The 25538-nt window shown below is 50.1% G+C and overlaps 3 protein-coding genes across 11 annotated transcripts in view; 1 reads left to right on the top strand and 2 right to left on the bottom strand.

Moving 5' to 3' along the window:
- Nucleotides 1–3794: 3794 nt before the first annotated feature.
- C17H17orf80 (chromosome 17 C17orf80 homolog) lies at nt 3795–14470 on the bottom strand. Of its 4 annotated transcripts, none has more exons than XM_029928629.1 (7): nt 14376–14463; nt 14145–14287; nt 13516–13650; nt 10744–12228; nt 6158–6265; nt 5492–5596; nt 3795–4451 (listed from the first exon to the last, which is right to left on the bottom strand). In XM_029928629.1, exons 4-7 carry the CDS (start codon nt 12206–12208, stop codon nt 4429–4431), a joined length of 1701 nt encoding a protein of 566 aa, XP_029784489.1. In that variant the 5' UTR covers nt 12209–12228; nt 13516–13650; nt 14145–14287; nt 14376–14463; the 3' UTR covers nt 3795–4428. The 4 variants fall into 4 exon arrangements, with proteins under 4 accessions (XP_029784489.1, XP_029784491.1, XP_029784492.1 ...); XM_029928631.1 differs by having other exon boundaries at nt 13516–13618; XM_029928632.1 differs by lacking the exon at nt 6158–6265 and having other exon boundaries at nt 14376–14470.
- Nucleotides 14471–14480: 10 nt separating this feature from the next.
- Nucleotides 14481–25538, top strand: part of FAM104A (family with sequence similarity 104 member A) — a 16315-nt gene continuing 5257 nt past the window's right edge. Inside the window, exons 1-2 of one of the 3 annotated variants that reach the window (XM_029928633.1) lie at nt 14481–14799; nt 19653–19752. In XM_029928633.1, coding sequence (XP_029784493.1) covers nt 14540–14799; nt 19653–19752 — 360 coding nt within the window. In that variant the 5' untranslated portion in view covers nt 14481–14539. Of the gene's footprint in view, nt 14800–15726; nt 15756–19652; nt 19753–25538 lie in introns of those variants that run through there. The other 2 variants (XM_029928634.1, XM_029928635.1) reach the window with 2 other exon arrangements.
- Nucleotides 20892–25538, bottom strand: part of COG1 (component of oligomeric golgi complex 1) — a 21972-nt gene continuing 17325 nt past the window's right edge. The window contains exons 14-15 of one of the 4 annotated variants that reach the window (XM_029928626.1): nt 24668–24791; nt 20892–21379 (exon numbers count right to left, since the gene is read on the bottom strand). In XM_029928626.1, coding sequence (XP_029784486.1) covers nt 24699–24791 — 93 coding nt within the window. In that variant the 3' untranslated portion in view covers nt 20892–21379; nt 24668–24698. Of the gene's footprint in view, nt 21380–24222; nt 24792–25538 lie in introns of those variants that run through there. The other 3 variants (XM_029928627.1, XM_029928625.1, XM_029928628.1) reach the window with 3 other exon arrangements.

Genomic DNA, 25538 nt, shown 5'->3' with positions numbered 1-25538 from the left:
CACGTGTGTGCCGTACGTGAGGAATTACGGGGAGGGGCGTGGAACAAACCAGGGTCAGTCCTGGGGAGGTACGGGCGGGATCCTGCCCATTCAATGCCATACTGTGTACATGGCTGTGGGTCAGGCGCCAACGCGATCCGACGCACTGGGAGAGAAGGGGGAGGCCAAGCGCAGCCTTTGGGAGAAATGGAGAAAGCACGAGTAGAAGGTGTGCGGTAGGACGGGCCCCCAGCTGTGGCGGATGGAGACGGCTGCCCGGCCGCCTGGGGCCGGGAGGTGCGGGGGCCGCGTGGTTGAAGGAGGGGCCCACAGACAGATCCTGGGGGTCAGCCCCTCAGCCGGTGGGCAAACTGCTTAGCCTCAAGCCTCCGTTTCCTCCGTGTGACAAAGAAGCCTGCCGGCGCCGGCCTCCCAGGCGGCCCTAAGGATGAGAACGCAGGTAAAGAACTCTGCTGAGCACTTGGCTTTGAGAGAGGCCCCAACGGGGAGCCGCATTTTAGCGGGGACCGTGGCGGGCTCGTCCTCGCTTGGTTCACGTTCAGAATCCGAACTAGCCAGAGGCCACAGAGGGTTCAGAAGAGCGGTTATAATTTAATTCCCACCACGCATGTGCCCTTGCTGGAATTCACCGGTCCCGGCCTTTCAATCCCACCAAATCTCTGCCAAGTAGGGATAATTGTCCCCACTTTACAGTCCAGACCCTCCAGAGAGGCTCCAGGAAGTTAGACAACTAGGCCCTGGCCGCGGCCACCATCTTAAAGGTGAGGGTCTGGAAGAGGCAAATAATCAGGTGAGAGGGAATTTTTATTTTTTAAAATATTTTATTTATTTTTGATAGAGAGAGACAGAGCATGAGAGGGAGAGGGGCAGAGAGAGAAGGAGACACAGAACCGGAAGCAGGCTCCAGGCTCTGAGCTAGCTGTCAGCACAGAGCCTGACACGGGGCTCGAACCCACGAATGTGAGATCTGACCTGAGCCGAAGTCGGAGGCTTAACAGACTGAGCCACCCAGGCGCCCTGAGAGGGAATTTTTAAAAACCCTGTTATGTGGTAGGAACACGTAAGAACACAGGGGACAGAAAAATCAGAATCATCTGTAAATCAGCATAAAAAAAGGACGTGGCAGCAGTGCTGACCGGGAACAAGTAAAACACCCTGTTTCTAATATACAGAGGATTATCTCTAGTAGCTAAGTATTCTCATATGTATCAGAAAAAAGTACTTTCCCCAGTAAACTCAGTATTTCAGATACTGTCACCAAGGCTTCCAGCCCAGGGGCTACGACCAGAGATAACCCACCTCACGCAGACCACAGGGGTGCAGCCAAGGCCTTCGGGCCTGCCCGGAAGGGTTTCCAAGCTTCTGGAAGGAACCCAGACTCCCCGTAAGTCTTCTCACAGGTGGATACGGACCACCCGTAGGGATTCTCTGCGCGCTGCTCCAAGGTTTGTTTGGGAATCCACGCCGCTGCCTTAGAAGCCGAACTGGACACTGGTGCTCATGGGGTGGGGGGGTGTCCCGCGCGTGCCACGGGAGGCGTGAGGCCTCACTTGGGGAGACAACACCGAGGAGGCCGTTGAACACGGGCCGTCACGGTAGGAGCATCCCAGGCTTTCTCTCGGCTCTGTGAAGAGCAGGCAGGTACTCCTGACTCACGCCAGCAGGTCACAGGGGCTCCCTCATCTGCGACCCCGGTTTTGAAAAGACTCTCTCACATCTGCCGGGTCTCAGACAGGACTAGGACTGGCTGTGCAAGTGAACAATCTTGCAGGGATATCTGCAGATGTGAGCAATGAATGCACCCCCAGAGCCAAGTGTCCATCGCGACTGTAAGCGGAAACTGCTCCTTTGATCGCGCGGCTGGTCTGGACCGGGATCTGGGAAAAGAATCCCCAGCTCTCAGCTGACCTCAACAACGCGGACTACGTGGCAGATTACGAGGAAATCCTTAAAAGACCTGATGAAAGGTCTTCAAGCACAACCCCCACCCCACAGGGCAGCGATGCGAGTGGCTAGGAACCAGGGCTCCAGCATCTGGGGACACAGCCAACGGCTTCTTCAAAGTCCCGCAGACCATTTAGGAATCCACGCTCAGTACTGGGGCTCAGCTGGTTAAGGTTCTGACTAGCTCAGGTCATGGTCTCACAGTTCGGGAGTTCAAGCCCTGCTCTGGGCTCTGTGCTGACAGCTCAGAGCCTGGAGCCTGCTTCGGATTCGGTCTCCTTCCCTCTGTGCCCCTCCCCTGCTCACATTCCTTCTCAAAAATAGACATTTTTTAAAAACTAGAAAAAAATCCATGCTCAGTATCAATTCAAAGACATCAGTGAAGGCTTTTTCTTCTTTCCTACACGTGGATCAAAATTCTTGGCATTGGCCATGTCAAACTAAAAATCCTTTTCAGAGTGGGATCCCACCTTTCTCGAAGAACTTGGTGAAACAGCAGCCAGCTGTCCCTTTACGATGGGATGGATCATTAAGTAGTTTGCTCTTCACATTAAGGAACTTATTTTCAGGGATGTGAAATACCGACTGCTATAAATTAAGTAGAGCAGTTTCACTGTTGTGGCATTCTCATTCGGACAAGTGACACTCGTTTATTTATGGTAGTGGTACGTCTTGTGGGGGCTACAGGCTGCCCCTCGAGACCACCACTGCACCTCTGGGTTTGGGCGTCAGGGGGCACTAAGGCTCGGAGTCAAGAAAGGCTTTCACCAAAATGTGCTAACCCAAACCATCTATTAGGGCCAGGATCGCAAGGTGCCTTCAACACTCCAGACGTGGGGGCCGGTGGCAGGGGGTGGGGAGGGAGGTCCCACTCCCCCAGGGCGGGGTCGGCACACGTCCTCATGGCATTTTTGCAAACCGCGTGGTCTCCGCCGTAAGCACTCAGCTTTGACCCAGACGACAACCAGCCGGAGCAGCAGGGTTGTGCGCCGGGAGGACTTGATTTACAAAACGGGGAGTGGGCTGCATTGGCCTTGGGCCACTGTGGCCACCGCAGGGGCCATGGCAGCTGCTGGGTGGACTTGGGGCGAGAAGGCATCACTGGAGCACTGCCTTCTACCTTGGCACCCTGAGGCTTTCTGACCTGGACTAAGTACCAAGGGAGAGGTGCAGGGAGCCCGGAAGTGTCTCGCCTAAAGGACATCTGCAAAGATTGGCCACAAACCCCTTTATAATACAAATGCAGTTCTCTCCTCAACCCTGAATTTTTTCCTTATGGGGAATCCTGGTGTACCTTGTCCCCAACCCTGAGAAACTGATGCAGGATTAAATTACTCCCACCGGGGATAATTAGAAGGGGAGAGAGGGAGGGAAAAAAGGCAGATAAAGCAGAAGACAGAGCCAGAATTTAAGTTCTGAAGGAGCTGGGATAAAACAGGGACTGACCTCACGCATTTGGCAAGAGAATCTCCCAAGCAAAGGTAATGTGTGTGCGTGTGCGTGCGTGTGCACACACACGTGTATAAATCAGGTGGACGCAAACACATCTAGGATATATAATCAGCCCCCATGTTGGAAAGGGGATGGGAGAAACAGCTCTGTGTGTGTGTAATCTAGATTACGTCTCCTCTAAGCCTTTTCCATCTGTAAGTAACCAAGTGAGGGCCAAGGCAGAAGCCAAGAAATGAGAAAAACACGATTTGGATGGGGGAAGAGACACGGAGAACCCAAAAACCCTGACAAAGTAAAAGGAACGTCTAAGTGTTTCGTTGAAATTCTCAGGAAGGGATGGGGTGGGATTCTGAAGTTTCCAGAAGGAGATGATCAACAGAAATCATTTGCTATTATACTCAAGATGTATAAAACGTACTTTAATGTTGTTTAATGTGTGATTTCATTTTAATCAGCTTATAAAGATTTGTTAAGGATTTCCCACAGACTCACCTGCGATTCTGTATCCACCCTTACTTTGCTTTTATGCCTTCACACCTGCCAAGGTGTCAAGGACCCCAAAGGGCCCGACGGAGGCAGATTTCCTGCCACTTCAGACACTAACCTATGTCAGGGAGTGTGTAGCCTAATATCTTGTAACTAGTAATAACCAAAGCTAATACTTTTAGAGAGAAAGATTTAAAAGTGAGATATTATTGACTGCAAATTAAGAAATAACTCTTCAAAAATTTTACTGATGACCCTTGTCACCTTCCTGCCTCCCTGAACGCCTTCAGCCTTCAGGAGCAGACAAACAAGACTTCTCAGGAGCTGTCACTCTGCAGAGCCGGCCCAAGACCTGTCACACAGACCCAGGCCGGTCCACAGTAAAGGGACGGACTTCCTAACATCACGGTTTTTGGCTCCAATAATTTTATTCTTTTCAACACCCTCTCCCTGCCCCAAATACCATTATAACTGTCCATTCCGCACCGCGGAGGCCTGGGCCGCGCTCCCCCAGTCTCGGAGCTCTCTTCCGGGGTGTCCGGGCCACTACTTGCGCCAGCGCTGCAGCTCTTGGGACAAACAGAGAGAAGCGTTAAGAGGCCAGGAGGCCACTCCTGGGGACAGTGTCAGTCTCGCCTGAGCCGATCACTGTTTCCCTTTTGTTTTACAGATTTAGAAACAGTCTGCTTGCTTCAAGTCAAAGATGTGAAAAACCACCCCGAGGATCAACCAACCGAGCCCTTTCAGACAGGTAAACCTTTCGGGGGAGGCCTCTGCCCGGGAGGGGTGTGCGGGTGTGTGACGCACGCCCAGCGGCCCCCGCAGGAGGCAGGGGTCCGTGCTGCTCCCCCCCCCCCCCCCCCGCCCCGCTCTCCCGCTTCCCGGGCACCAGATGTGTGAGAAACTCCGATCAGAGTCCAGTGCTGGGGTCTTAGAAGCCCCGCCGACCATTTGTGGAGGATACTGGGGTTAATGGTCACCTCGAACTTTTACACCCCAAGATTTCAGAGAGGGTCTGGGGTTTTTATTTTTAATTGGGGAAAAGTACTGGGCTCTTTGGACATCCCCCTCTATCGGATGTCCTTGTAACATTTTAATTATAAAAGTATGTTTTTATAAAGCCACATGTTTAGAAAATGAGAAAAGTTAACCTGAACTAAAAAGAGAAGCGGCGGTCAGACGCTTTCGTCCTGGGTGACCTGCCGCCGGCGGGGGGGGGGGACCCCTAACTAGGACGGCTGTGCTCTCGATGCGGAAAGTAACGTTAACTGAGACTTTGGGGTATGAAGCGTTTGCTTTCAATGCTGCGCGGCAGCTGTCAGGTAGCATTACGGGGGCGCCGATGTGGCGGCCCGCAGCTTTCAGGACGAAGCACAGAGCAGCAGGCCTTCAGGGAGAGCCTCACGCGGGGCACAGGGGCAGTCATGCAAATGCCAGTCCCATCTCAGGAAGGTCATCAGGACCAAAACCCGTAATAAAACACCCCAGAGCCTCGGGCAGGGGGCAAAGAAACAAAACTGTACTATAAAAAGCCATTCGGAGAACCGCTGGGAGGTCCCTGGAGCGGGACGGGGCCTTCGATCTAGGCTCAGAGTATCAAAAAGCTTACTCAGATGTCTGAAACTCCAGCTGCACCACAGGACCAAGTAGCCCGCGAAGAGCATGGTGACGCCCCCGACGCCGCTCCGCACGGTGGCCCGGCACCTGACCCAGCCTGTGAGAAGAGAGAGACGTGTCTGGCTGCCATGGTGGCCTGGGAGTGGGGGCTGCAACCTGCCGGTTGTCCGCATGATCTCGGTCAGCCTGGGCCACGGGGCTGGAGTCACAGGATTCTCCCGCCACCACGGGGGTTATGTTTTTCTTAAACAGATGAAAAGGCCCAAAGGTGGAGTGTTTAATTTCAATAAGTTGAGTTACTCCTGTTTTGGGAGTTTGGCCGGAATCGAGTGGGGAGGGGATTAACATGCCTGGTCAACTTGAGGTGTAGGGCCCTCCTCCTGGCTTTGGGGCGATCCAGGCGGGCAGGGGAGAGGGGAGGGAAGGTGGCCAGGGGGAGGCATCACAAAAAAGGAAAGCTGGCCCGTAACGTCCGCTGCTCTCCTCCTGGCGTTGACGGGAGGCTCCACGGTGAAAACAGGGCAGAGAGGGGAGCCTCCACGTTTGTCTCTTTCTCTTTTCCTTAGCCTGCCTGGAACCATCACGGCTAACGTAAGCGACCCTCATCCACATGCTCGGAACCAGCAAGAACACCCGGCAGTCGATGACTCCAGCTCACCTTTCTGGACTGCTCCCAAGAGCCTCATCAGAGACAAGCTGGAGGTTGGAAGTCTGGTCGGGGGTCCCCAACTCCTGAGGGCAGGCCAGCTTCTTTCCAACAAAGGAACTACGGTTCCAAACAGAAGTCACTGTGACAGTTCATCTAGATTCGGTCTCTTTCCCGACACTCCGTGCCTGGGGTGCCCCGGGCCAGGCTGTGGGAAGGGTCCCGAAACAGCTGGATGGCTGCGTACAGGGCTGCAGTTAACTAAGTGCTGAAAGTCAAGGTGGTTTGTTCCCAAAGGGACGTTCTGCAGAAGGCGGAGGGTGGCCCTAAGGATCAGGATCGAGCTACACTTCCGGTCTGAAGAATGGACCACGCAGCTGCCCGACGTGTGCAGCGTCATGAAAGGGTCCGCCTGCACCTTCCCCCACTTCATGTGTTCCGGCCAAAGGCAGGGCTTTTTAAAATTTATCTTTTAAACTTACATCCCAGTTAGTTAGCATAGAGTGCAACCACGATTTCAGGAGTAGATTCCTTACTGCCCCTTACCCGTTCGGCCCATCCCCCTCCCACAGCCCTTCCAGAAACCCTCTGTTTGTTCTCCAACTGAGTCTCTTATGTTTTGTCCCCCTCCCTGTTTTCATATCCTTTTTGCTTCCCTTCCCTTATGTTCATCTGTTTCGAATCTTAAAGTAGAAGGCACAACTTTCTACCGCGATACTAACTACGGCTGGTTCTCACGGCCAGGGTCAGCACACGTGCTCTGTCACCTCTGCTTTTACTGGCCAGCGACCAGTTACGTCCAACACGGGAACAACCCATGAAGAACCAGAAAGGAGGGTTTATGCTCTCTATATACGTCTTTCCTGCACCTGTTTTTCTGTTTAAGGCTAGGCAGGGAGTCTCTACTGCTGCCGGTCCTCTGGTGTCGGTCTGGTCCGTCGGGAGAAAGGATAAACAAGGTTAGCAGACGTGGGGAAAGCCGCCGCCGTGGAGGGAAAGAGGACACCCAGATGAGGGTGATACTCAGCAAGTGAGAACCACCGATGAGAAAAACCGTACTGGCTTCCGAGGAATCACCCAGAAAATTATTTCACAAGGTGAAGACTAGGCTCTTAAAAAACCCAAAGCACGACACAGCCCATTCTTCTTGGAAAAAGCCTGAAAAACAGACGGGAAGGAGCAGTTTTGTGGAAACTGCAGTTGAAAAACCACTTCCCCTGCCCTGTCAGGGATGGGGCGGCCCCTGCACGCGGTCCCTTCTCCGGCCAGCAGCCTATTTGCTCCACTGAGGGCTGTCACAGTTGTGCGAAGGACTTCAGTTCGGGCCCTGGGCTGGGCTACGAGAGACACCCGAGGCCCAGGAGAGGCCAGCTCAGAACCCACAGAAGTTGCTGCGACTTTCTTCAGTGTCGTCCCTCCCGCTGTCCAGGGACCCCGGGTTCTGATCGACACCCCCTCGGCCTGGCTCCGCTGCCATCTCGTCTCTGGACATGGTCCTCGACACACTGCCAGCGCAGACATCCTTATGTCCCAAACCCAGGGACCGCGGTGCCACCCTCTAGCATCTATGCGGGAACCAACCCAGGCACCTCGACCATTTCCTGCCACCCCTCTGGCCCGGCTGGAATGCCAGACATGTGACCCGACACACTCCTCCAGCCTCTGGCTGTTGTCACAGGTCTCCTTGCCTGGTTGCCTCTGGCTACTAAAAAGATCTGTTCCTGACTGTCAAGCTCCAGCTCTGCTCTGCTCCTGACTGCTCTGAGCCCCTTCACCACACGTGTCCCATCTCCAACATCTCACTCAGATACCTTCTTGGTGGAGATGCTGTTTGAAGATGAGAGAAGAGGCTTTATGAAGCCGTTTCCAGGTCTTTAAAAACCCATGACCCTATCAGGTTTCCTTATTTTACTTTCTGCGCTCCCCACCGGCCAGTTTCTAGGAACTGTGTTTTACTCAAACCTCCCCCTCTCTCCCTCACCTTCTGTCTGCCAACACCCCCTGCGGGGTCTGAGCCCCCCGCCCCCTGGGGCCTCCCCAGCACCTGCAATCTGAGTCTCAGACCTGACCTCGGAACCAGTCTCTGGGGAGGAGGTCGAAGGAATCGCTAATCCTATGTGGGCTCGTCACGTTGTCCTGATCGGGGCCCAGAGCTCTTCGCCTCTCAGTCCCGGAAGCCAAGGCCACCGACATCTGGCCAGGGCCCAGCCAGCTCCTATGTTCATATCTGTTCCTATGAACAAAGGAAACCAATTTCCATTGCTGAGGACGGTCAGCCGCTTGTACTTGCTCAGTCCCGAGATTTAAATCTTGAACTTCTAAAGTCTGTCTTCTCCAATGCCAGGAAAACCACTTTTTTGGGGTAGTAAGTCCGTGAAAACCCTTCTCACTAAACCTCACAAGACGGCTCTGCTCTTGAAGCCGAGATCGGTAAACCTACTTGTCGCTCCTGCCTTCCAGAAACCCAGCGCAGCCGCATCCTCTGGGCTACTGGTCTGCTGCGCTGGTCACAGCACTGCAGGCCGGAAGTGATACAAGGGAACAACGCAGCTCCGCACCACCATTCTGGAGAAACTCAGGCCTTACCTTACTAGTACTGTGTTCTTGGGACCCACCAGAGCGAACCTGTCAACTTGTAACTTACACCAACCACGACAGCAACCCGTACGTGCCCCAAATAGTAAGCCTAATGCACGGGATGAAGGCCATGGGTGTCTTCAGATGGATCCAGACTTGAATTCTGGCCACCACTTACTGGATGAACACGGACAAGTCGCTTGAGATGTTGGGGGCGCCTGGGTGGCTCGGGTCTTGATCTCACAGTCATTGGGATGGAGTTCCCATCAGCCCCACACAGCGCAGAGCCTGCTTGGGATTCTCTCCCCCTGCTCACTCCCGCCCTGAATGAATGAATGAATGAATGATGTCTGGGGCTCAGGTCCCTCACCCATAAAAGAAGGTGGGCCGGGGATGCCACTGACAGTCACCGGAGTTGTCACGAGGGTTGAATGAGGTAATAAGGTCATGGTGCCTAGCAGAGGCTCATCCAGTCACCATCTGACCGATGGGAGTCTCTTCCCCTTCCCTCTAGAATGAAAGGGGGTGTACCCTCCCCCCTAGCACTGTGAGAGACGCACAGGGACCAGAGCGGTCCCGCTGGCCAGAGGGATTTGCTACGGGCTGTGCGCGTGCCTGCGCCATCACAGACCACGAGCAAGTGAGGAGCGCCGTGGAACCCCCGTGTTTCTGGTTCTGGTGAACTTTCTGCAACGTGGTTTAGCGGAAAGGGTGAAACTTGGTCTGAGGAGACAGTGTGCTGCTTGCAGCTCTACCGTTCACGGCAGCACGACCTTGGACAAGGCACGGGTTCTCTCCATGCCTGCTGTATCACCTGCAAAGCAGAGATGAGGATCACGGCCCACCTCTCCGAGTGGCGGGGCCTCGGCAAGAACACAGATGGAAGCGGCACGCCGAGATCAACACACTCAGACGTTCATACGGATTCTTTGCGGGCGTGGGAAAGGGGCTCGCGGGCGGCTTTGGCCTTGAGACAGACCACGAAGAGAGCACCGAGATGTCAGGAATGTCTCTGCACGGCCGGCGGAGAACGGCAGCTTTAGCCAGTGGTCCTCCTCACCCGACAGGGTCCCGCTCCGAAACCTTTAGAAAGGAATCCTTACCCTATGATAGGAAATGCTTTTCACACCAGACGTCCTGGCCTTTAGTGACTACGTAATAATTTACACAAAATACACCGCAGAAAAAAACATGTCCCTTTAGGAAGAAATGTTACAGGTTTTCAAGCGCAAAGCTATTCTGAGTTGCTACAGGTCTCCTGTCAAACCTAAAAGCACCGATGAACACCACACACACACGCACACACGTACCCGAGGTGGATGCTACGTTAACCTAACTGAGCGTCCATGGGCACCTGGGAGGCTCAGCCGGTCGAGCACCTGACTTGGTTTCAGCTCGGGTCATGATCTCATGGTTCCTGAGTTCGAGCCCCACATCGGGCTTCGAACTGACATTGCGGAACCTGCTTGAGCTTCTCTCCCTCCTTCCCCTGCTCACTCTCTCTCTCATAAACAAATGCACTTTAAAAAGTAACTGAAAAACTATTCTTGTAAAAAACCTTAAGAGACAAATCTAAAGCTTTCTGATGAGGAAAATGAAGGAACTTGACATATTCTAACTGGAGAGGTAGTCCGGCAACTAAAAGTAATGATGTGTGGGGAAAACTGAGGAATTCCCTGGCTCTATGGGGCCTTTTAACCCATTCCGGGCACTGGCACGGAGCCTCTTGACAGCTTCCAAGGAGGCCGCCTCCCAGCCCCCTCTTCTTCCCAGCCCCTTACCCAGTCTCTCAAGACAGCTCTCAAGTGAGCAATGTCACCAGCCGCCTGCACCTCTGGGTGGAGGGGAAGGGAGAGCGGTAAACCACCGGCACTGACTGCTTCTGGAGCGAGAATGAGCATTTTCAGAACCGTGATTAGGTCTGGGTAAAATCAGCCACCTGCGAGAAAGCACGAATACTCCGACCCTGACACAGAGCTGTCTGGAGGGGCTGGACGGTCCTTGCAAACGAGCATGCTTACCTTGTGAGTGTCTCTCCTCCTGGGGACCGATAAGCTGAGGCTTCTGGGCCACGGCCTTCCAATACTGGGGCCTCCCTGGCAACACCCCCAGGCCAAGATAACCAGGGTAGAGCTCTGGAAACCACTCCAGCCCCAGGGACCCTGAGAGGCCCTTTCTGCCAGCAACGGCCACCTGGCTGAAGGGACCGTCAGAGGCGTGACGCAGGACTGAACGAAAAGACTGCTGGGGCCCACAGGACGGGCCGTGCTGCGGAGGGGATCGCTCGCCACGCTCCGAGAACGTGTTCATGCCGGGGACTCGGCGAGGCCTGCAGGCTTCCGCTTTCCCTTCCTGAACAAACCGAGCAGCCAGAGAGGCTGGGTTTTGATTATGCGATGGTGAGACAGAAAGCAGCTCGCTGCAAGTCGTCTCCCTCGGAGAGAACACACTGAAATCGGGACCTTCGTCTCGACCTTTCTTCCTTGTGGCCGAATTGTCCCCGCTGAAGTCCTTTGCATCGCTGCTCAGAGAGGCCCCCCGATCCTGCATGTCGGTCACAGACGCACTTTTCTCTACATTTCCTGTGCTCCCACGTGCCTCGGCTCCAAGGTCAAGTCCTTCTCCTTGGTTCTCCCTGGCGTGGGTTTCGCCTCCTGGGCTAACTTTAAAATCTGAAAACTGTGATTCCGTGCCCTTTTCTTGTCTCTCAGGGTCTCTAACATCACTAGGGACTTCTGAGAGGGGGTCCTTGGCCTTGGACTCTGCCTCACTGCTTGTCAAGGATGTTCTTGCCCTTTCAACCCCATAACGGAGATTCATGGGAGAACTACGAAAATCACCATTAGCCGTATCTAGTAAGTTTACTAGAAGCTTCTGTCTTAGGGGATCAATTCTGTCCAATCTAGGAGAAGTGGTCTGCACATCATCGGGTAAGGCTGAAGAACATTTTCTATCTTCATGTGATGAAGGTTCTCCTGGGCCAAGAGGTAAAGATGCTTTGGTTTCGGAAAGCTTACGTCTACTTTTCCCTGATGGAGGCAAACCTTTGGCAAGTTCTGTTTTAGGAGTGGTGGTTTCTGATGCAAAGAACTGAGCCTTGGTTTCTCCCTGGAAAGCAAGCTTTGGTTCAGGATCTGTGAGCATGTTGAGGGAGCACTGAACTCGATTCCTGAGGTCCTCACCCGCCCCTGTGATCCTTGCTCTTCCCAAAGCATCAGCCTGCAGCGGAAAAGACTTCATTGTCCGTTCTGGTTTGTCCGTTACCAACTTGGTATTTCTTTTCTCACTCTTGGTCTCTGACTCCCTCTCTTTGGTGGCATTTAAATCTGTGATTGGCCTTTTCCTCTCTGTAGCGTGTGGGCGTGTCGCTAGCTTGGACTGCTGAGCTCTGTGATCGGCAGGTACAGACGCCCTTGTCGCCTTACAGTGCGGCAGGTGGGACTTCAATCGCTTAAATGGCTTCTTACAGTAAGGGCACACTTCCATCCTGGCAGCGTGTCCCTCTCCTATTCCCAAAAAAGATAAATGGAAGATTATGAGGGGCATGTAGTTCGTGAAGTAAACACTAATATTTCACTTAAGTGTGTACCTTTCATTTAGAAGAACCTAGGTCAAAGGAAGTTTTAAATAATGTGTTTTGTTTCATTTTCTTACAGAAACAGGAAATAGAAGACACAGATGGTTTTAAGATAAATATTCCTGGCTTTATTTACGCTTGGCATTGTACATTTCTTAAAGTCTTCTAGGAACTAATCATTAGTAAAAGACCATCAAAGAGGGTTTACAACATCCCTAACTAGGAACTGAGTACAGCTAAAAGACTTCAATCTACTAAATAATGGCCACTGGAAGAAAAAGTTGTCCAAACTAGCAGTGAGATTAAAATGTTTGCTATTTAAGGTTACAAGTCAACCGGATATTACACGAGTACAATGAAATTGTTTGAAGCCCTTCACCATACCATGTAAGGAAAGAATGGTGAAGAATAAGAAATCCAGGCCGAGACCTGAAGGCCGCTGACCAGAGTCCTGGTTTTCAACGTGGTACGTGGAGACCCACAAAGGTGCAGGAAGAAACTTCCAGTATCAGCAGGAGAAATGAAGCTCTACCAACACTTCCCATATTGGTTAAATGCACATATACACATACATGTACACATTCTCTCTCTCAATCACTCTGTCCCTTTCCTCTTAAAAGTGTGTATGATGCACTAAAAATACATATATGGAGGGAACATGGTCCCCGATTTACCGTTTGTAGTACAACAGAGTGCGAGCAAATTCATCTAGTTTGAAACCATTGTGATGTTCATACCACGTAAAAAATATGAAGAAATAGTACCATGTATCACTTGCACCTCTTTGAGCACTGAGCTGGGCATATGGTATTTGTTGAATGAATTTCTTCTCTAGTGGTAAACACGCAAACACTATCATAAATCACTGTGACTGTGAATACCTTCTAACTACTAAAGTCAAAAAGTGACACTGAAACCATTTACAAGATAAATAGATACAATCCTGGCCAATCCATGTAGATCCTATGTGAACTCAGACAAAACAAAACCGTTTCTGATTACAGTAATCATTCTGACTTTGAAGGTACCCATCTGACAAGATAATCAAACTTATGAGCCGCTGACTTACAAAAATACCCATTAGAGCCAGTCCACGGGCCTCAGACTATAACTTCAGAAGAGGCTTGGGGCCTCTTGGATGGGTCTGCTTCTACGGTACTCCACGACACTCAGTCCTACTGGAAAGATCCTGCACCCTCACGTGGTAAAGTCTTACCTTGGGTGCGTGAATACTTCCTTACTGGGACTTCCCCAGAAGGATGCTAATTTTGTGGTTGTTTCTTTTGGCTCTCCATGCCTCACGATCGCAACTTCTGGGTCTGGCAAAAGAAACTCGATTCTAATTATCAGCCTGCGCAAGACACAATCGAAAAGAAAACTCAACAGCACACTCAGTGAATAAATGTGGTGCGCACTGAACCGAGTACGAGCAACTCGCAGGGTAGGTCCCTCTCCGCGCTCCGGAAAGCAGACAGTTAAAGCCACGGGACCGTCGGAGTTGTGCCAACCGCCCCCCCCACCCCCCACCCCCCACCCCCGAGCCTCGATACCTGGCCCGCCCTCCTCCCAGCTCCGAGCACTCTTTCCGGAAGCGGAGTCGCTGCTTCCCGCGGTGGGCGTGGGCTGTCGGGAGGCTTGCTGCTCCAGGCCGGCCTCCACTGCAGCCTCAGTCGGAAGCGCCGGAGCCGCACGAACGCCGAGGGGGGCTTATCCCGCAGCCCAGGGAAGCCCCCACGGCTGTCCCGCTACCCGATCGACTCCCCTCTCTCCTCGGGAAGCCCCCTCCCCTCGACCCCAGACACAGGGCATGGGCACTAGGACACAGCCCGACAGGCCGAAACTCACCCACAGCAGCGTCCTCACCCAGCCAGGTGTGAAAGTCCCGGAAGCCCCCGCGACAAGCCCCCCAGGGCAGCCCTCCAGCAGCTTCCCACCTTCCTGTTGAGGACCCGCCGCGGGCGTCTGCGCCACTGCCTGATGCTTCTCAGCTGTGTTTTTATAAAGCTGTTAACTCAGAAGGGCTTAACTTAAATGGATGTATCATATTATCATGAAATACTTTAAATTAATTTAAACCTGGCTTGGCTTTAATGTCGCCCCCTTTCGGCTGCGAACAGGCGAATACTCAGGCCGCCTCTCATGAGGTCCTCTCTCCCAGAGACTCCCAGTCGCTCCTCCCACTCGGAGCCCGCCTCTTCCTGTAGGCGGGGCTACCGGTTGGCGCGGTCGCGGTCGCGCCAATGCGCAGCCGCGAGAGGGCGGTACCACGGCAGTGCGACATGGGGGGGCGCGGAGCAGACGCCGGAAGTAGCGGTGGTACAGGTCCCACCGAGGGGTATTCACCGCCGGCAGCGTCCACCCGCGCCGCGGCAAGAGCCAAGGCCCGAGGGGGTGGGCGTGGCGGCCGCCAGAACGCGACACCCTCTGTTCCCTCATCTCGCGGAGCGGCGCCGCGTCGCTCCCCTCCACCGGCTGCCATGAGCGAGCGCCTCCGCCCCAGGTGAGACCTCAGGGACCTCCTTCCATCCCAGCCTCTCGTTGGGGGCCGGGGCCGACGGAGCGCGCGAAGCTGGGGTCCGAGCTAGCGTGGGCCCTGCGGGTCTTCATCTGGGAGCCCTACGGCCCGGGGGAGGAGGGGGAGCGATGCGCGAGTGGTCGAGTACCTGGTCTCCGAGGTGCTGGAGGAGGGATTCGCCAGGGTCCAAGTCTCCCCCCCAACCCCGTCTTTCCCCCTCTTGTATTTCCCTACGTGGAATGCAGTCTGAACGGTCCCGGAAGAGAGACCGTGGCCCTGAAGCTTCCCTGTCCTAATTTTAGGAGGGTGGGGGGATGGGAGGAATGTCTGATCTATGAGAGGGAGCCCCTAGGACGTCTTTGAGGGACTGGGGCTGGGAGCCGCCGTCTCCCCAAGGTCAGAAAGGATTGGGTTTAGCTCTGCAGCAGGGAAGGATTGGGATAAATATTAGAATGGGTGCCTCGGACGGTTGTGAACACGGGGGGGCGAATGACCAAAGTGGCTTGTAGCATAAACAGGCAGGATTCTAAACTGTTCGGATGCGGAGCCGTTTGACTTCGAAGGCGGGAGGTAGGATTATATGGCGATGCTCTACTTTCCACCGAGCCCTGACCTCAGGACCTGGGTCTTGACCTAGGGGTGCTAGGCTTGCTTTGAGTCTCGATCAAACTGCAGTTTCTTTTTCCTGTAAGGAAGGTGGGGAGGAGAAAGTTGGGATTGGGACCCCCAAATGAAGAGGAGCAACTTGACTTTAAATTAGAAAAACCCGCCATTGTGGAATTTGGAGCGAAAAATCTATAGATCACCAAGAGCACTTTTCAGTTTTCTGATAAGGAAACATTTAGGGAGCTCAGCAAGGTTACCCGAGTCTTTCCAGGTTCGCTGCTCTTTTCGTTCCTCCACAGTACTCTCCTTGAAGCTCCTCAAATGGGATTGCCTTGGTAGGTGATGCTGGATTGTTTCTTGTGGTTCTGTATTTTCATTGGCTCTGATTGTACTGGGCAGTCTTTCCACAAGGATCGTGCTCTGGGTGGGGGGATGGTCCATACAAGGATTAAGATTCTGGAAAGGTCATTTGGGCCAGTAGTGAAAATCTAGGGTTGCCTATACTTCTGCACTGGATTCTTGATTCGAGTATACACTGAGTGGGGCACAAAGCCTGCTTGTATGGGAAACAAGAGCAGACTAAACTTGAAATTAGGGGCCCAATTACTAACTTGCTATTGGAATTAGGAACATAGGCTCTTGTGATGTCTCATACCTGGAAAAGCCTAAGTATTTCCCGCAGAAAGATTCCTTTTATCCATTGCTGTATAGAAATCTAAATATGGTTGTTCTGTAGCAGATTCCTTTTACCTGGTGTAGGAATAATCTCAGCCTGTTTACAGTGGTGGCTCGGTTGCCATCCAAGAAACCTTTCGATTTGGACAGAGGTTTCTTGTCTGCTTTTCATCCCACGTTTCATGTGCCAGTTCTGCCAGCTCCCGCTATCATATGATCTCCCAAGTCCAGTTTTCTGGGTCTGTTTCCTCAGTGTGAAGATGAAGGGTTGGTCTGAGATGGTGGTCTTTCAGACTGTTATAAAATACACTGGGATAGCCATGGAGGAGTGGATGTATTTCAAGAAAACCCCTACTTTAACCAAAACAGGCCCTTTGTCTCATATATATTGAGGTATTTTTTCCAATAGAAAGAAGGGGTTTTGTTACTTTTTTTAAAGTTTGAAAAACACTAGTTTCCATATTCTTAAGATTTTTTTCTCCTCTTCCCCCTCCCTCTCTTCTCCCCCTCCCCTCCTCCCCTCCCCCTCTTCCCTTCCCCCTCTTCCCCCTCCCCACTCCTCCCCTCTCCCTTCCACTCCTCCCTCTTCTCCCCTTTCCCTCCCTCTCCCCCTTTCCTCCCCCATCCCTTCTCCCCCTCTCCTCCCCCCACTCCTCGCCCTCCCCCCTCTTCCCCCTTCCTTCCTCCCTCCTCATTCTTCCTTTTAAAGTTTATTTATTTATTTGGAGAGGGGGAGTGTAAGATGAGAATCTCAAGCAGGCCCTGCGCTATCAGAGCAGAGCCTGAAGCAATGCAGGACTCAAACTCCCGAACTGTGAGATCATGACCTGAGCCAAAATCAAGACTCAGACACTTTACCGACTGAGCCACCCAGGTGCCCCTCTTAAGATCTCTTCTCTGCTCAGTCTCTAGGAGATGGCAGGAAGATTGTAAAGAAATGAAATGATGGACAGTGATGTAGTCATCCATCCTTAGAAGTAACAGATGCTAAACCACAATCTGTAGCTAGATGCCTGGGGAGAGTCTAATCAATTATATGGTGGCTGCTAAAATTATAATCTGGGCCATGGCATCAGTGTAGCTTTCTGTAGAATCTGACCGTGTGGCTAGGGTGGAACATGAGCCATCATCTTGACAATTATTAACAATTTGTTGAAAGAAGAATGTTCCAAGGACAGAATCTGCACAGAACCTAGAGAAAGAAGAATGAAGAACAGTAGGGCTCATTCTTAATCGAGTACCGTCCAGAGGAGCGGGCCTTGGCAGGAGATCATTCTGGTACCTTGAGAACACAGCTGGACTCGTGCGGGGCAGGGATATTATCATGAGACTTTTCCAGAGTTTAGTTGAAATCTACAAAACCAGCCCAACACTGTGTTCTTACACTCTTTTTGCTCTGCAGCCTCCTTGTCATTCATTTTAGTGTCCCTGGAAAGACAGATACAGTGTGGATTATGAGTGAGGAAATGAGAAGGTTTGGGTCCGGCTCAGAAGCGGTTCGGGTGGCTCCGTCTGCTGCTGGCACATTATTAAGAGTTTGGGGACCGGCATACTGTCACTTGGGGAGCTTCCCGGGGGTGTCAGCTGGCCTTCCATCAGAACTTGCTCTGCACCTGCAGCTCTTTTCCACAAAAAAGTCTCTGGTCATAGGATGAAAAGAGTAATTTCTTGGTTCAAACCTGTCGTAATAGCACATCCACTTAAATTAGTTTGAAACCCACCTTTCACCTAGTTTTTAATCTCCAGATACTTCAAAGTAACGTGCAGATAAGCTCTAATGTCAGGAGAGAAAGGTTAGGGAGCAGAAATGATGGTCTTAGAAGCACTTGAGGCTGTGTGTGAGGCAAATGGTGTGGCCCTTTGCTGATTGGCTATGCCTTTATCAGCACCACACACTCACAACTGATCATCCCACGCCTAGATCTGTCCTCATTAATAAAGTTAGCTGTCTTCAGGGTACAGGAATGCTGCCGAAGGCAGGGCTTTGAGCTCGGGGTGATACCTTACGTTTTCTCCAATACCAAGACTTCCGCTCCAGACCTTAGGGTCACAGGCCTGCCGGGCCACTCTGCTGGAGTAGAGGATGTAGGACCTTGTACGAGATACCATGCGCTCAAATCCAGTACGTTTGCCCTCCAGCTATGGAAGGGCGAATCTTTAAGAATTTTCATGACAATAGATTATGCTGTTTTGTATAAATTGGCTTCTTGCCAAGGCTGTAGGATGGACTTTTCTGCAGCATGGGAGATGGGAACGTCCTCTCTCTGTGCTGTCCGTCCTCTCTCTGTGCTGTCCAGCACAGTTACCACTAGCTACCTGCGGCCTTTGAACACTGACAGTTTTGCTAGTGTGACTAAGGAACTGGAGAGTGAATTTAATTTAATTTAATTTAAATAACTACCTGTGTGTCCCGGACAGCACAATTCCAGGCAGTTTCACTTAAAATGACTACCTCCTTTAATTTATTTCTATCTTCTGTCTTCTAAACTGGGGTTTAGAAGTCCGTCTAGGAGCATTTAATTATTATGTAGAACACGTACAAACCTTGTCTGTTGCACAGCCGACAAACTTTCCCAGAGGTAAACGTGTGGTTTTTTTTTTTTCTTTAAACCTGAAAATTTTGAGCAGCCTGGGTTCCATACTCGAAGTAACAGTCTGGTGAAGTAACGTGTCACAATACGAGGTGGTGGGGAGGGATAATGGGGGCAATGTGTCCAAGAGCAGCCTTTCCAGCGAGGGTCGGGAAGAATGATCTAGTAGGTTAGAGGGCTTTGAACTTCTGTTTCATGTGATCATTGGGGGAAGTCGGGGAGGAGAGAAAACTGCCGATGAAAGACTCCATGAACTTCTAATGACACCTCCTGTGTAGCACTATTTTTATTAGGATTTTAGGGGTATGTGGGCTAAGACAGCCACTCCTGTCTTACATGTTGTCCTGTGGGAGGAGTAGGATTAGGGAACTTGAAATTATGATTTCAGGAAACGTCAAAGGGCCGTAACCTTGATTGGGTGGGATCTGTAAGCTTAGTCATTAACGTCACCCTGCTTTTATTTATTCCCAGTGGACATTTAAAGTTGCCAAGCTTCTTTTTAGAAATCAGTTGTACTAACCTAAATTTTCTTTTAATGTTTTATTACTTACTTTTGAGAGAGAGAGAGAGAGAGAGAGAGAGAGAGACGGAGCATGAGCTGGGGGGCAGAGAGAGAGGGAGACACTGAATCCAAAGCAGGCTCCAGGCTCTGAGCTGTCAGCACAGAGCCCAACGTGGGGCTCAAACTCAGAAGCTGAGAGATCATGACCTGAGCCGAAGTCGGACGCTTAACTGACTGAACCCCCCAGGCACCCCTCAGTTGTACTAATTTAAACTCACCTGTGCTGCTATTTTATATTTTTACTCTTTGTGCCGAGTGGTAGTGTACTTCCAACTTTTTACCTTTTGGGATAGCACATGAATTCTATTTTCTCAGACGAGAGAGCAGATATGTCGTGATTTACAATTTTAAGTGTCCAAAAGATCAACCGTTGGATGTTTTTTCTCCTTGTGATTTAATTTCAGGAAAAGGAGAAGGAATGGCAACGAAGAGGACCACCATCTTCCCCCCCAAACCAAAAGGAGTAGTAGAAACCCCGTCCTTCACGATTCCTGGGACACAGAGGTAGGAAGTGTGGTCAGAGTGTCTGCCGTTTTCATTGCTTGAACAAAATCTAAGTAACTCAGTTTCTTCGTGTAATTAAAATTATTCTTTGAATAAATAAAAATGATCTTATTGAGTGCAGTGGTTTCAACTTTTTTTTTTTTTTTTTTTTGAGTCCTGGCCCCTTCGCGGGAGCCGTGCACCCTCTCTCCAGTGAGGTGGCGTATGTCTGCAGTATTCACACACACACAGCCCAGACTGCGTTACAACTTTCACGGGCCTTTGAAGACTCCTCTCTGAGCTGTCTGGTTGATATTTGAGAAACTAGCTATTTTCTAATCGTTTCTAAGCCAGTAACTGTCCTTAAGACAAGTATATTTTGTTGCTTTCATTCACATGAAATTCACATTTAATTTCATTCATGAGAAACTATGTAAGCATTCAGAATATGCCATGTATGTGTACGCAAAATACTATTTTTAAGTGTTATTGATTTCCTTAAGTTTATTTATTTTGAGAGAGAGCAGGAGAGGGGCAGAGAGAGAAAGGGAGAGAATCCCAAGCAGGTTCTGTGCTGTTAGTGCAGAGCCCGATGCCCAGCTCAGCCTCAGGAACCGAGAGATCATGACCTGAGCTGAAATCAAGAGTCGGACACTTAACCAACTGCGGACGCTTACCTGACTGCGCCACCCAGGCGCCCCTAAGTGTTGCTGCTTTTTTGGAGCATGTGGTTCTACAAGACCTTGTGTGGGAGGAAGGTGGAGGGAGAGAGAGGGGAGAGGGGGAAAGAGCACCCAGAGTTTTGGTTTCCTGAAAAGCAGAGCTTCGTTATGCGTTATGCGTACAGTAGGGAGAGTTCTGGAGCAGTTGAAAGGCTGCTCTGCAGAGGGAAGGGAGGGCAGCTGGCGTTTAAGTGATGCCTCTATTAGCTTAGGCACTGGAAAGGGGTGACCCTCGACCAGTTGTCCCCCTGACCGAGAAGCTCCCTGCCAGCACAGATCCCTAAGCCGTAGGCTTGGAACTTAGCGCAGAACTCGGCATATCACACTTTGTAGCACCCAAAGAATTTGTGCTTTAATTAGTTCTTGACGATGGGATCTGACCTACATCCAGTCTCTATCAGAAATCCAAAGGAAGCACCCCCCCCCCCGCCCCCGCCCCCAGAGGAAGAAGTCTGTTAACTCTAGCAGGCCGTTCGTGTTTAGGGGCAGTTAATGAACAGGTGAAGATCAGAACCTTCTGTGTGGAGACCGGAGCTTCTGTGACTTCCTTCCCCCTTCGAAGAGTCTTCTGTCCTGCTCTTTTTCCTTTCACTTAGGTTTTTAAAACTGATTCACAGAAAAGTCATTGAGCTTGTGTGTCACGTGATGACTGGAGGGTGCCAGGAAAGCAGAGATTAGGGGCGTCCGTGAGCATCCGTTGATGATCCTGTGACAGTAATGGAGTTGCCATTCTTTTGGATTAGAAGTCGATTCAGACGGCGCGCAGTGACTGCTTTCACCGCATCCACACCAGTGTTCTTTCCTCGGGTCTGTGTGTCCATCCTGCCGAGTGAGGTTTACGTTAGCTCAGAGGCACGGCCGGTCTGTGTTGATCATTTGCCCTCTCTTTACAGTCGTGATGCCTGAGAATCAGAATATAAATTGGCCTTAAAAAAAAAAAAAAAAAAGGAAACACTTCTGATCACTTATTTTCAGCAAGACTCTTAGTATTTTTGTATTGTTTTGTTTTAATTGTTCTTTGTAGAAAATGAGCTTTCTTCCCTTTCAAGAAAGTGGGCATTGATATGTCACAGAGGCAAACAATGTATTGTTACTACACCTCTTGGTTCGTGTGTCTTGTTCAGACTTGTTCAAAGAAATGGAGTGGCCAGACCACTCTGTAATCATCGGTCTGAAGGACGCGCCTGCCTTTATAATTAACAGTCAGTGCAGGTATTTTTCAGTTTTCACGGTAATCTCAGCTCCCTGGCAGAGCCCGCATGGGGGGTTCTGACCATGCCATGCAGCCCTGCTGACTGAGGGGTCCCCAGCTCTCTGAATGAGTGGCCGCTTGTGCTCTGCTCCCTGATGGGGGTGGGGCGAAATTAACAAGTAATGAGGCCCAGTCAACCGAGGGAGGGCTAGAGAAGCAAAAAGCAGGGGAAAACCTTTAAAATGGAAAGTTAGGCCCTAAATAATTGATGGGATCATCACCACTGGAATAGATCGTTATGTTTATAGCACAAGAATATCAAGTTTAGGGGTACTTGGCTGCTTTTTGACAATTGTGGCTAAAAAGGAAAATAATAAAATGATTATTAGTGGATTATGTTTGTTATTTCATATAATCAAATATTAATGAAAATGTAATCTTCTAATTCTAAGGTTGGGTCAGCAAGGTAAGTTTTCTTAAGACTAACTCAGTGAAGAGAAACGGTTTCTTGTGTCTTTCCTGAAATGCTCCAGTAAATTTAGAATTCTTCTTGTGACTTGAAAGAGTTTACTTTTTTTTCTAATGTTTGTTTATATTGAGAAAGAGATCTTGAGAGCATGAGTAGGGGAGGGGCAGAGAGAGCGAGAATCCAAAGCGGGCTCTGTGCTGTCAGCTCAGAGCCCTACGCGGGGCTTGAACTCATGAACCATGAGATCATGACCTGAGCCAAAAATCAAGAGTCAGATGCTTGTTTAGAAAAGAAAGAAAGGAAAGGAAGGGGAAAGGGAAAGGGAAAAAGAGAAAGAAAAAAAAAAATGGGCGCCTGGGTGGCTCAGTTGGTTAAGCGTCTGACTTTGGCTCAGGTCATGATTTCACAGTTTGTGGGTTTGAGCCCCATGTCGGGCTCTGTGGTCAGCACAGAGCCTTGGAGCTGCTTCGGATCCTCTGTCCCCCCTCTCTGCCCAACTCCACCCCCTCTTTCGCGCTCTCACTCGCTCTCTCTCTCAAAAATACATAAACATTAGAAATATTTTTTAAAGAAAGAGTCGGATGCTTGGCCAGCTGAGCCACCCAGGCTCCTTGGGGTTAGGGTAACTCTAAGAGAGAATTAAAGGATTTTTTATAGTTAATTTTCAGAAGTTATGTTTTTCTCATAAGTGTAATCATATTGCCAAAATATAGGGAAATCAGGTGTGAGGTGTCTGAATTATGTATGCCAGAAGTAAATCACAACTACTTCTGTAAAATAAACATAGTATGTACCTCTTTTCCTAGATCCTGTGACGGTCGAGAATGTGAACTGACTTGCCAGATTAGTTCTGTAAAGAGAAACTTTTAGTCTGCTTGTCCATTTCCTTCATATCATTTTTGCCAGTATTATCTCTGCTTTACAGATGGGAGAATTGGGGCCCGGAAAGTAAAGTGGCCTGTCCCAGCTAGTGCGAGGGCGGGCCGGCGAGCTCCCCGCTCCTGCCCGTGGCATGTGCCGTCTCGGAGTACAGGGCGGAGGGTCTGGGCGGTTGTGCTAAATATATCCAGAGGCAGCTAGGGTCTGATGTCTCTCGAGTCACAGGAACAAGAAGAATGTTTTCCCCCTCCGGTCTTAGCTGGAGACTACTTCTCCAAGTAAATGCTACAAAACAGTGTTAGCCTGAAAGCACGTTTAGGTCGCTGGTTAGGAAAAGTGAAGAGTGGGAATCTACCCCCAGAGCGAGAGCTCGCTGCATGCCCTGTATGCTAGCCGACTTGACAATACATTATATTTTAAAAATTAGATTAAAAAAAATAAATAAATAAAATAAAAATAAAAAATTAGATCAGTTGGACCTACATCATCAACCTGATAATAGTTCTTTCGAAATCTAAAAAAAATAACAATAATAAAAAGAAACTTAAAAAGTGAAGAAATTAGGGTCTAATGGTTTTTTCAAACCTCTAATTGGTGTTTGAAACAAAGACCTTAGATTTTAACTCCAGTGACTTAGATTTGATGACTTGTGGGCCTGAGGATACTATTTTAACGTTGAGATACGGTTTCCTGGTATGGGAGCAATTTTTTTTTTTTTTTGGTGACACCATGCTAGATGGCTCGTTTTAGTTAATGTAGAAGTCAGGCTCATTTTTCTGTTCATTGAGTGAAAAGTGAACTCCTTTGTCAATTTGTGTCTTCCTGTTGGGTCCTGTAGAAAGGCAGTGACGTTCCCAGATCTTGGACATTTATTTGGATGGGTAAAAACTAGCTAGATTTAATTTACTTAAAGTTGTTCTCTTAGGGGCTGGCCTTTTTGATTTGAATTTTATCTTGGTTTGTAGTAGAGTAGTGCTTCTTGCTTTCAGTTTTAATGTCTTTATCTACAAATCACCCTAGACGTTTCGGCGTAAATCCGGTTTCTCCTGCACGGGAACGCACCCTGTAAACGGTGCTGCAGCCTGAGTGAATAGAAGCAGCACATCTTTTGAACGTGGAGACCTAGGTTTGTGGGTTTTCTAAAAAAATCTCTGTAACTTCGCAAGAGCGTTTAAATTTTGTAGATCACTATAAAGTAAAACAAGCAGAGAGTGAGAAAATGTGGAGGAAAAACCAAGCAGCCTCTGCCCTTTTTTTTGTTTTGTTTTTGACATTGAAGGTCAAGTTTGTTAAATAATGAGGCTACATACACACGTTTTTCTACAGGTCAGGATTATTTTTTGGCCCGTTGAAATTTAAACAAAATCAAGTGATTGATTTATAGAACATTTTAGTTAGGAAGGAACTCAAAACCTATGGTGTGGTCCGACTGCATCTTGTAAGGGAAACTGAGACAAGAAGGACGAGCGTTTATTCAGCACACAGAAGAGTGATCACCTGCATTTTCTTTCCTTGAATACTTGGAAAGGAGTTTTAATTAGCCCACGGAATTCATTTGGAATCTTACAGTTTTGCTGATCATAGCAGACTTGGAGCTCTCTTAAATCATTGGGCACTTGGGAAACACAGAATTTTCCATTAGATGCTCCGATAGACATGGCTCAGGTTACTCACTCCAGATTCCGCAGTGGAGTTAGAATCCACTTCATGACCCAGGAAGGGAGCATGTGTGCAGTGAGCAGGAGTCCTTTGGTCTTTTGAGGCTCACGTGAGTTGAAAAGCACCAGTGAATGGGAAGCTGGGGGTTGAAAGAAAATGAAATACATGGCTAGTCTGCTTTTCTAATTGAGAAGAGAAAGCAGGGTTCCCCTCGGTGGCTTAGTCAGTTAAGCATCCGACTTCAGCTTAGGTCATGATCTCACAGTTCATGGGTCCCAGCCCAGCAAGGGGCTCCGCACTGACGACGTAGAGCCTGCTGGGATTTTTCCTGTCCCCATCTCTACCCCTCCCACGCTCAAGCTTGCATTCCTCTCTCTCAAAATAAATGAAGAGAAAGCATACAGCTCTCGGTAATAATAAATAGACACAAGTATTCTGGTTCTCTCCTTATGAAGCAGAGAGACTCAGTAATTAATATTCCTGCCTGGACGGCTTTCTAAAGACTATTAGCCGGAACAGTCTTTAGAGTTCTTTTGTTTCTACACTGGGTACACACGGGTGAGCTCTTAAACTGACTTTACGCCCTGGGAAAATGGAACTAGGGGTGGGCCGAGCCGAGGGGCCTGGAGTTCTTGACTCTCCGCTGCATCGTGTGAGCCCTGGGGACTGAGGAAATGAGCTTCTTAGCACCCCCGTCCACATATACACGTACTCTTCCTTTCTGCTGCGGGAAGTCCCTCTGCCTTTGCTCTACCTCCTGTCGAGGCTCCTAAAAGCCCCTCTGCCCCCCTCTCCCCATTATGCCTCCCTTACCTGTGTCTCTGGTGTCCTCTCCTCCCCCCCCCCCCCCGCAGTCTCTCATGAGCCCACGAAGGTCACCTTTCGG

This window comes from Suricata suricatta, chromosome 17 (assembly GCF_006229205.1).
Source record: "Suricata suricatta isolate VVHF042 chromosome 17, meerkat_22Aug2017_6uvM2_HiC, whole genome shotgun sequence".
Classification (NCBI taxonomy): Eukaryota; Metazoa; Chordata; class Mammalia; order Carnivora; family Herpestidae; genus Suricata; species Suricata suricatta.
This window is presented reverse-complemented; position numbering and strand designations above follow the sequence as displayed.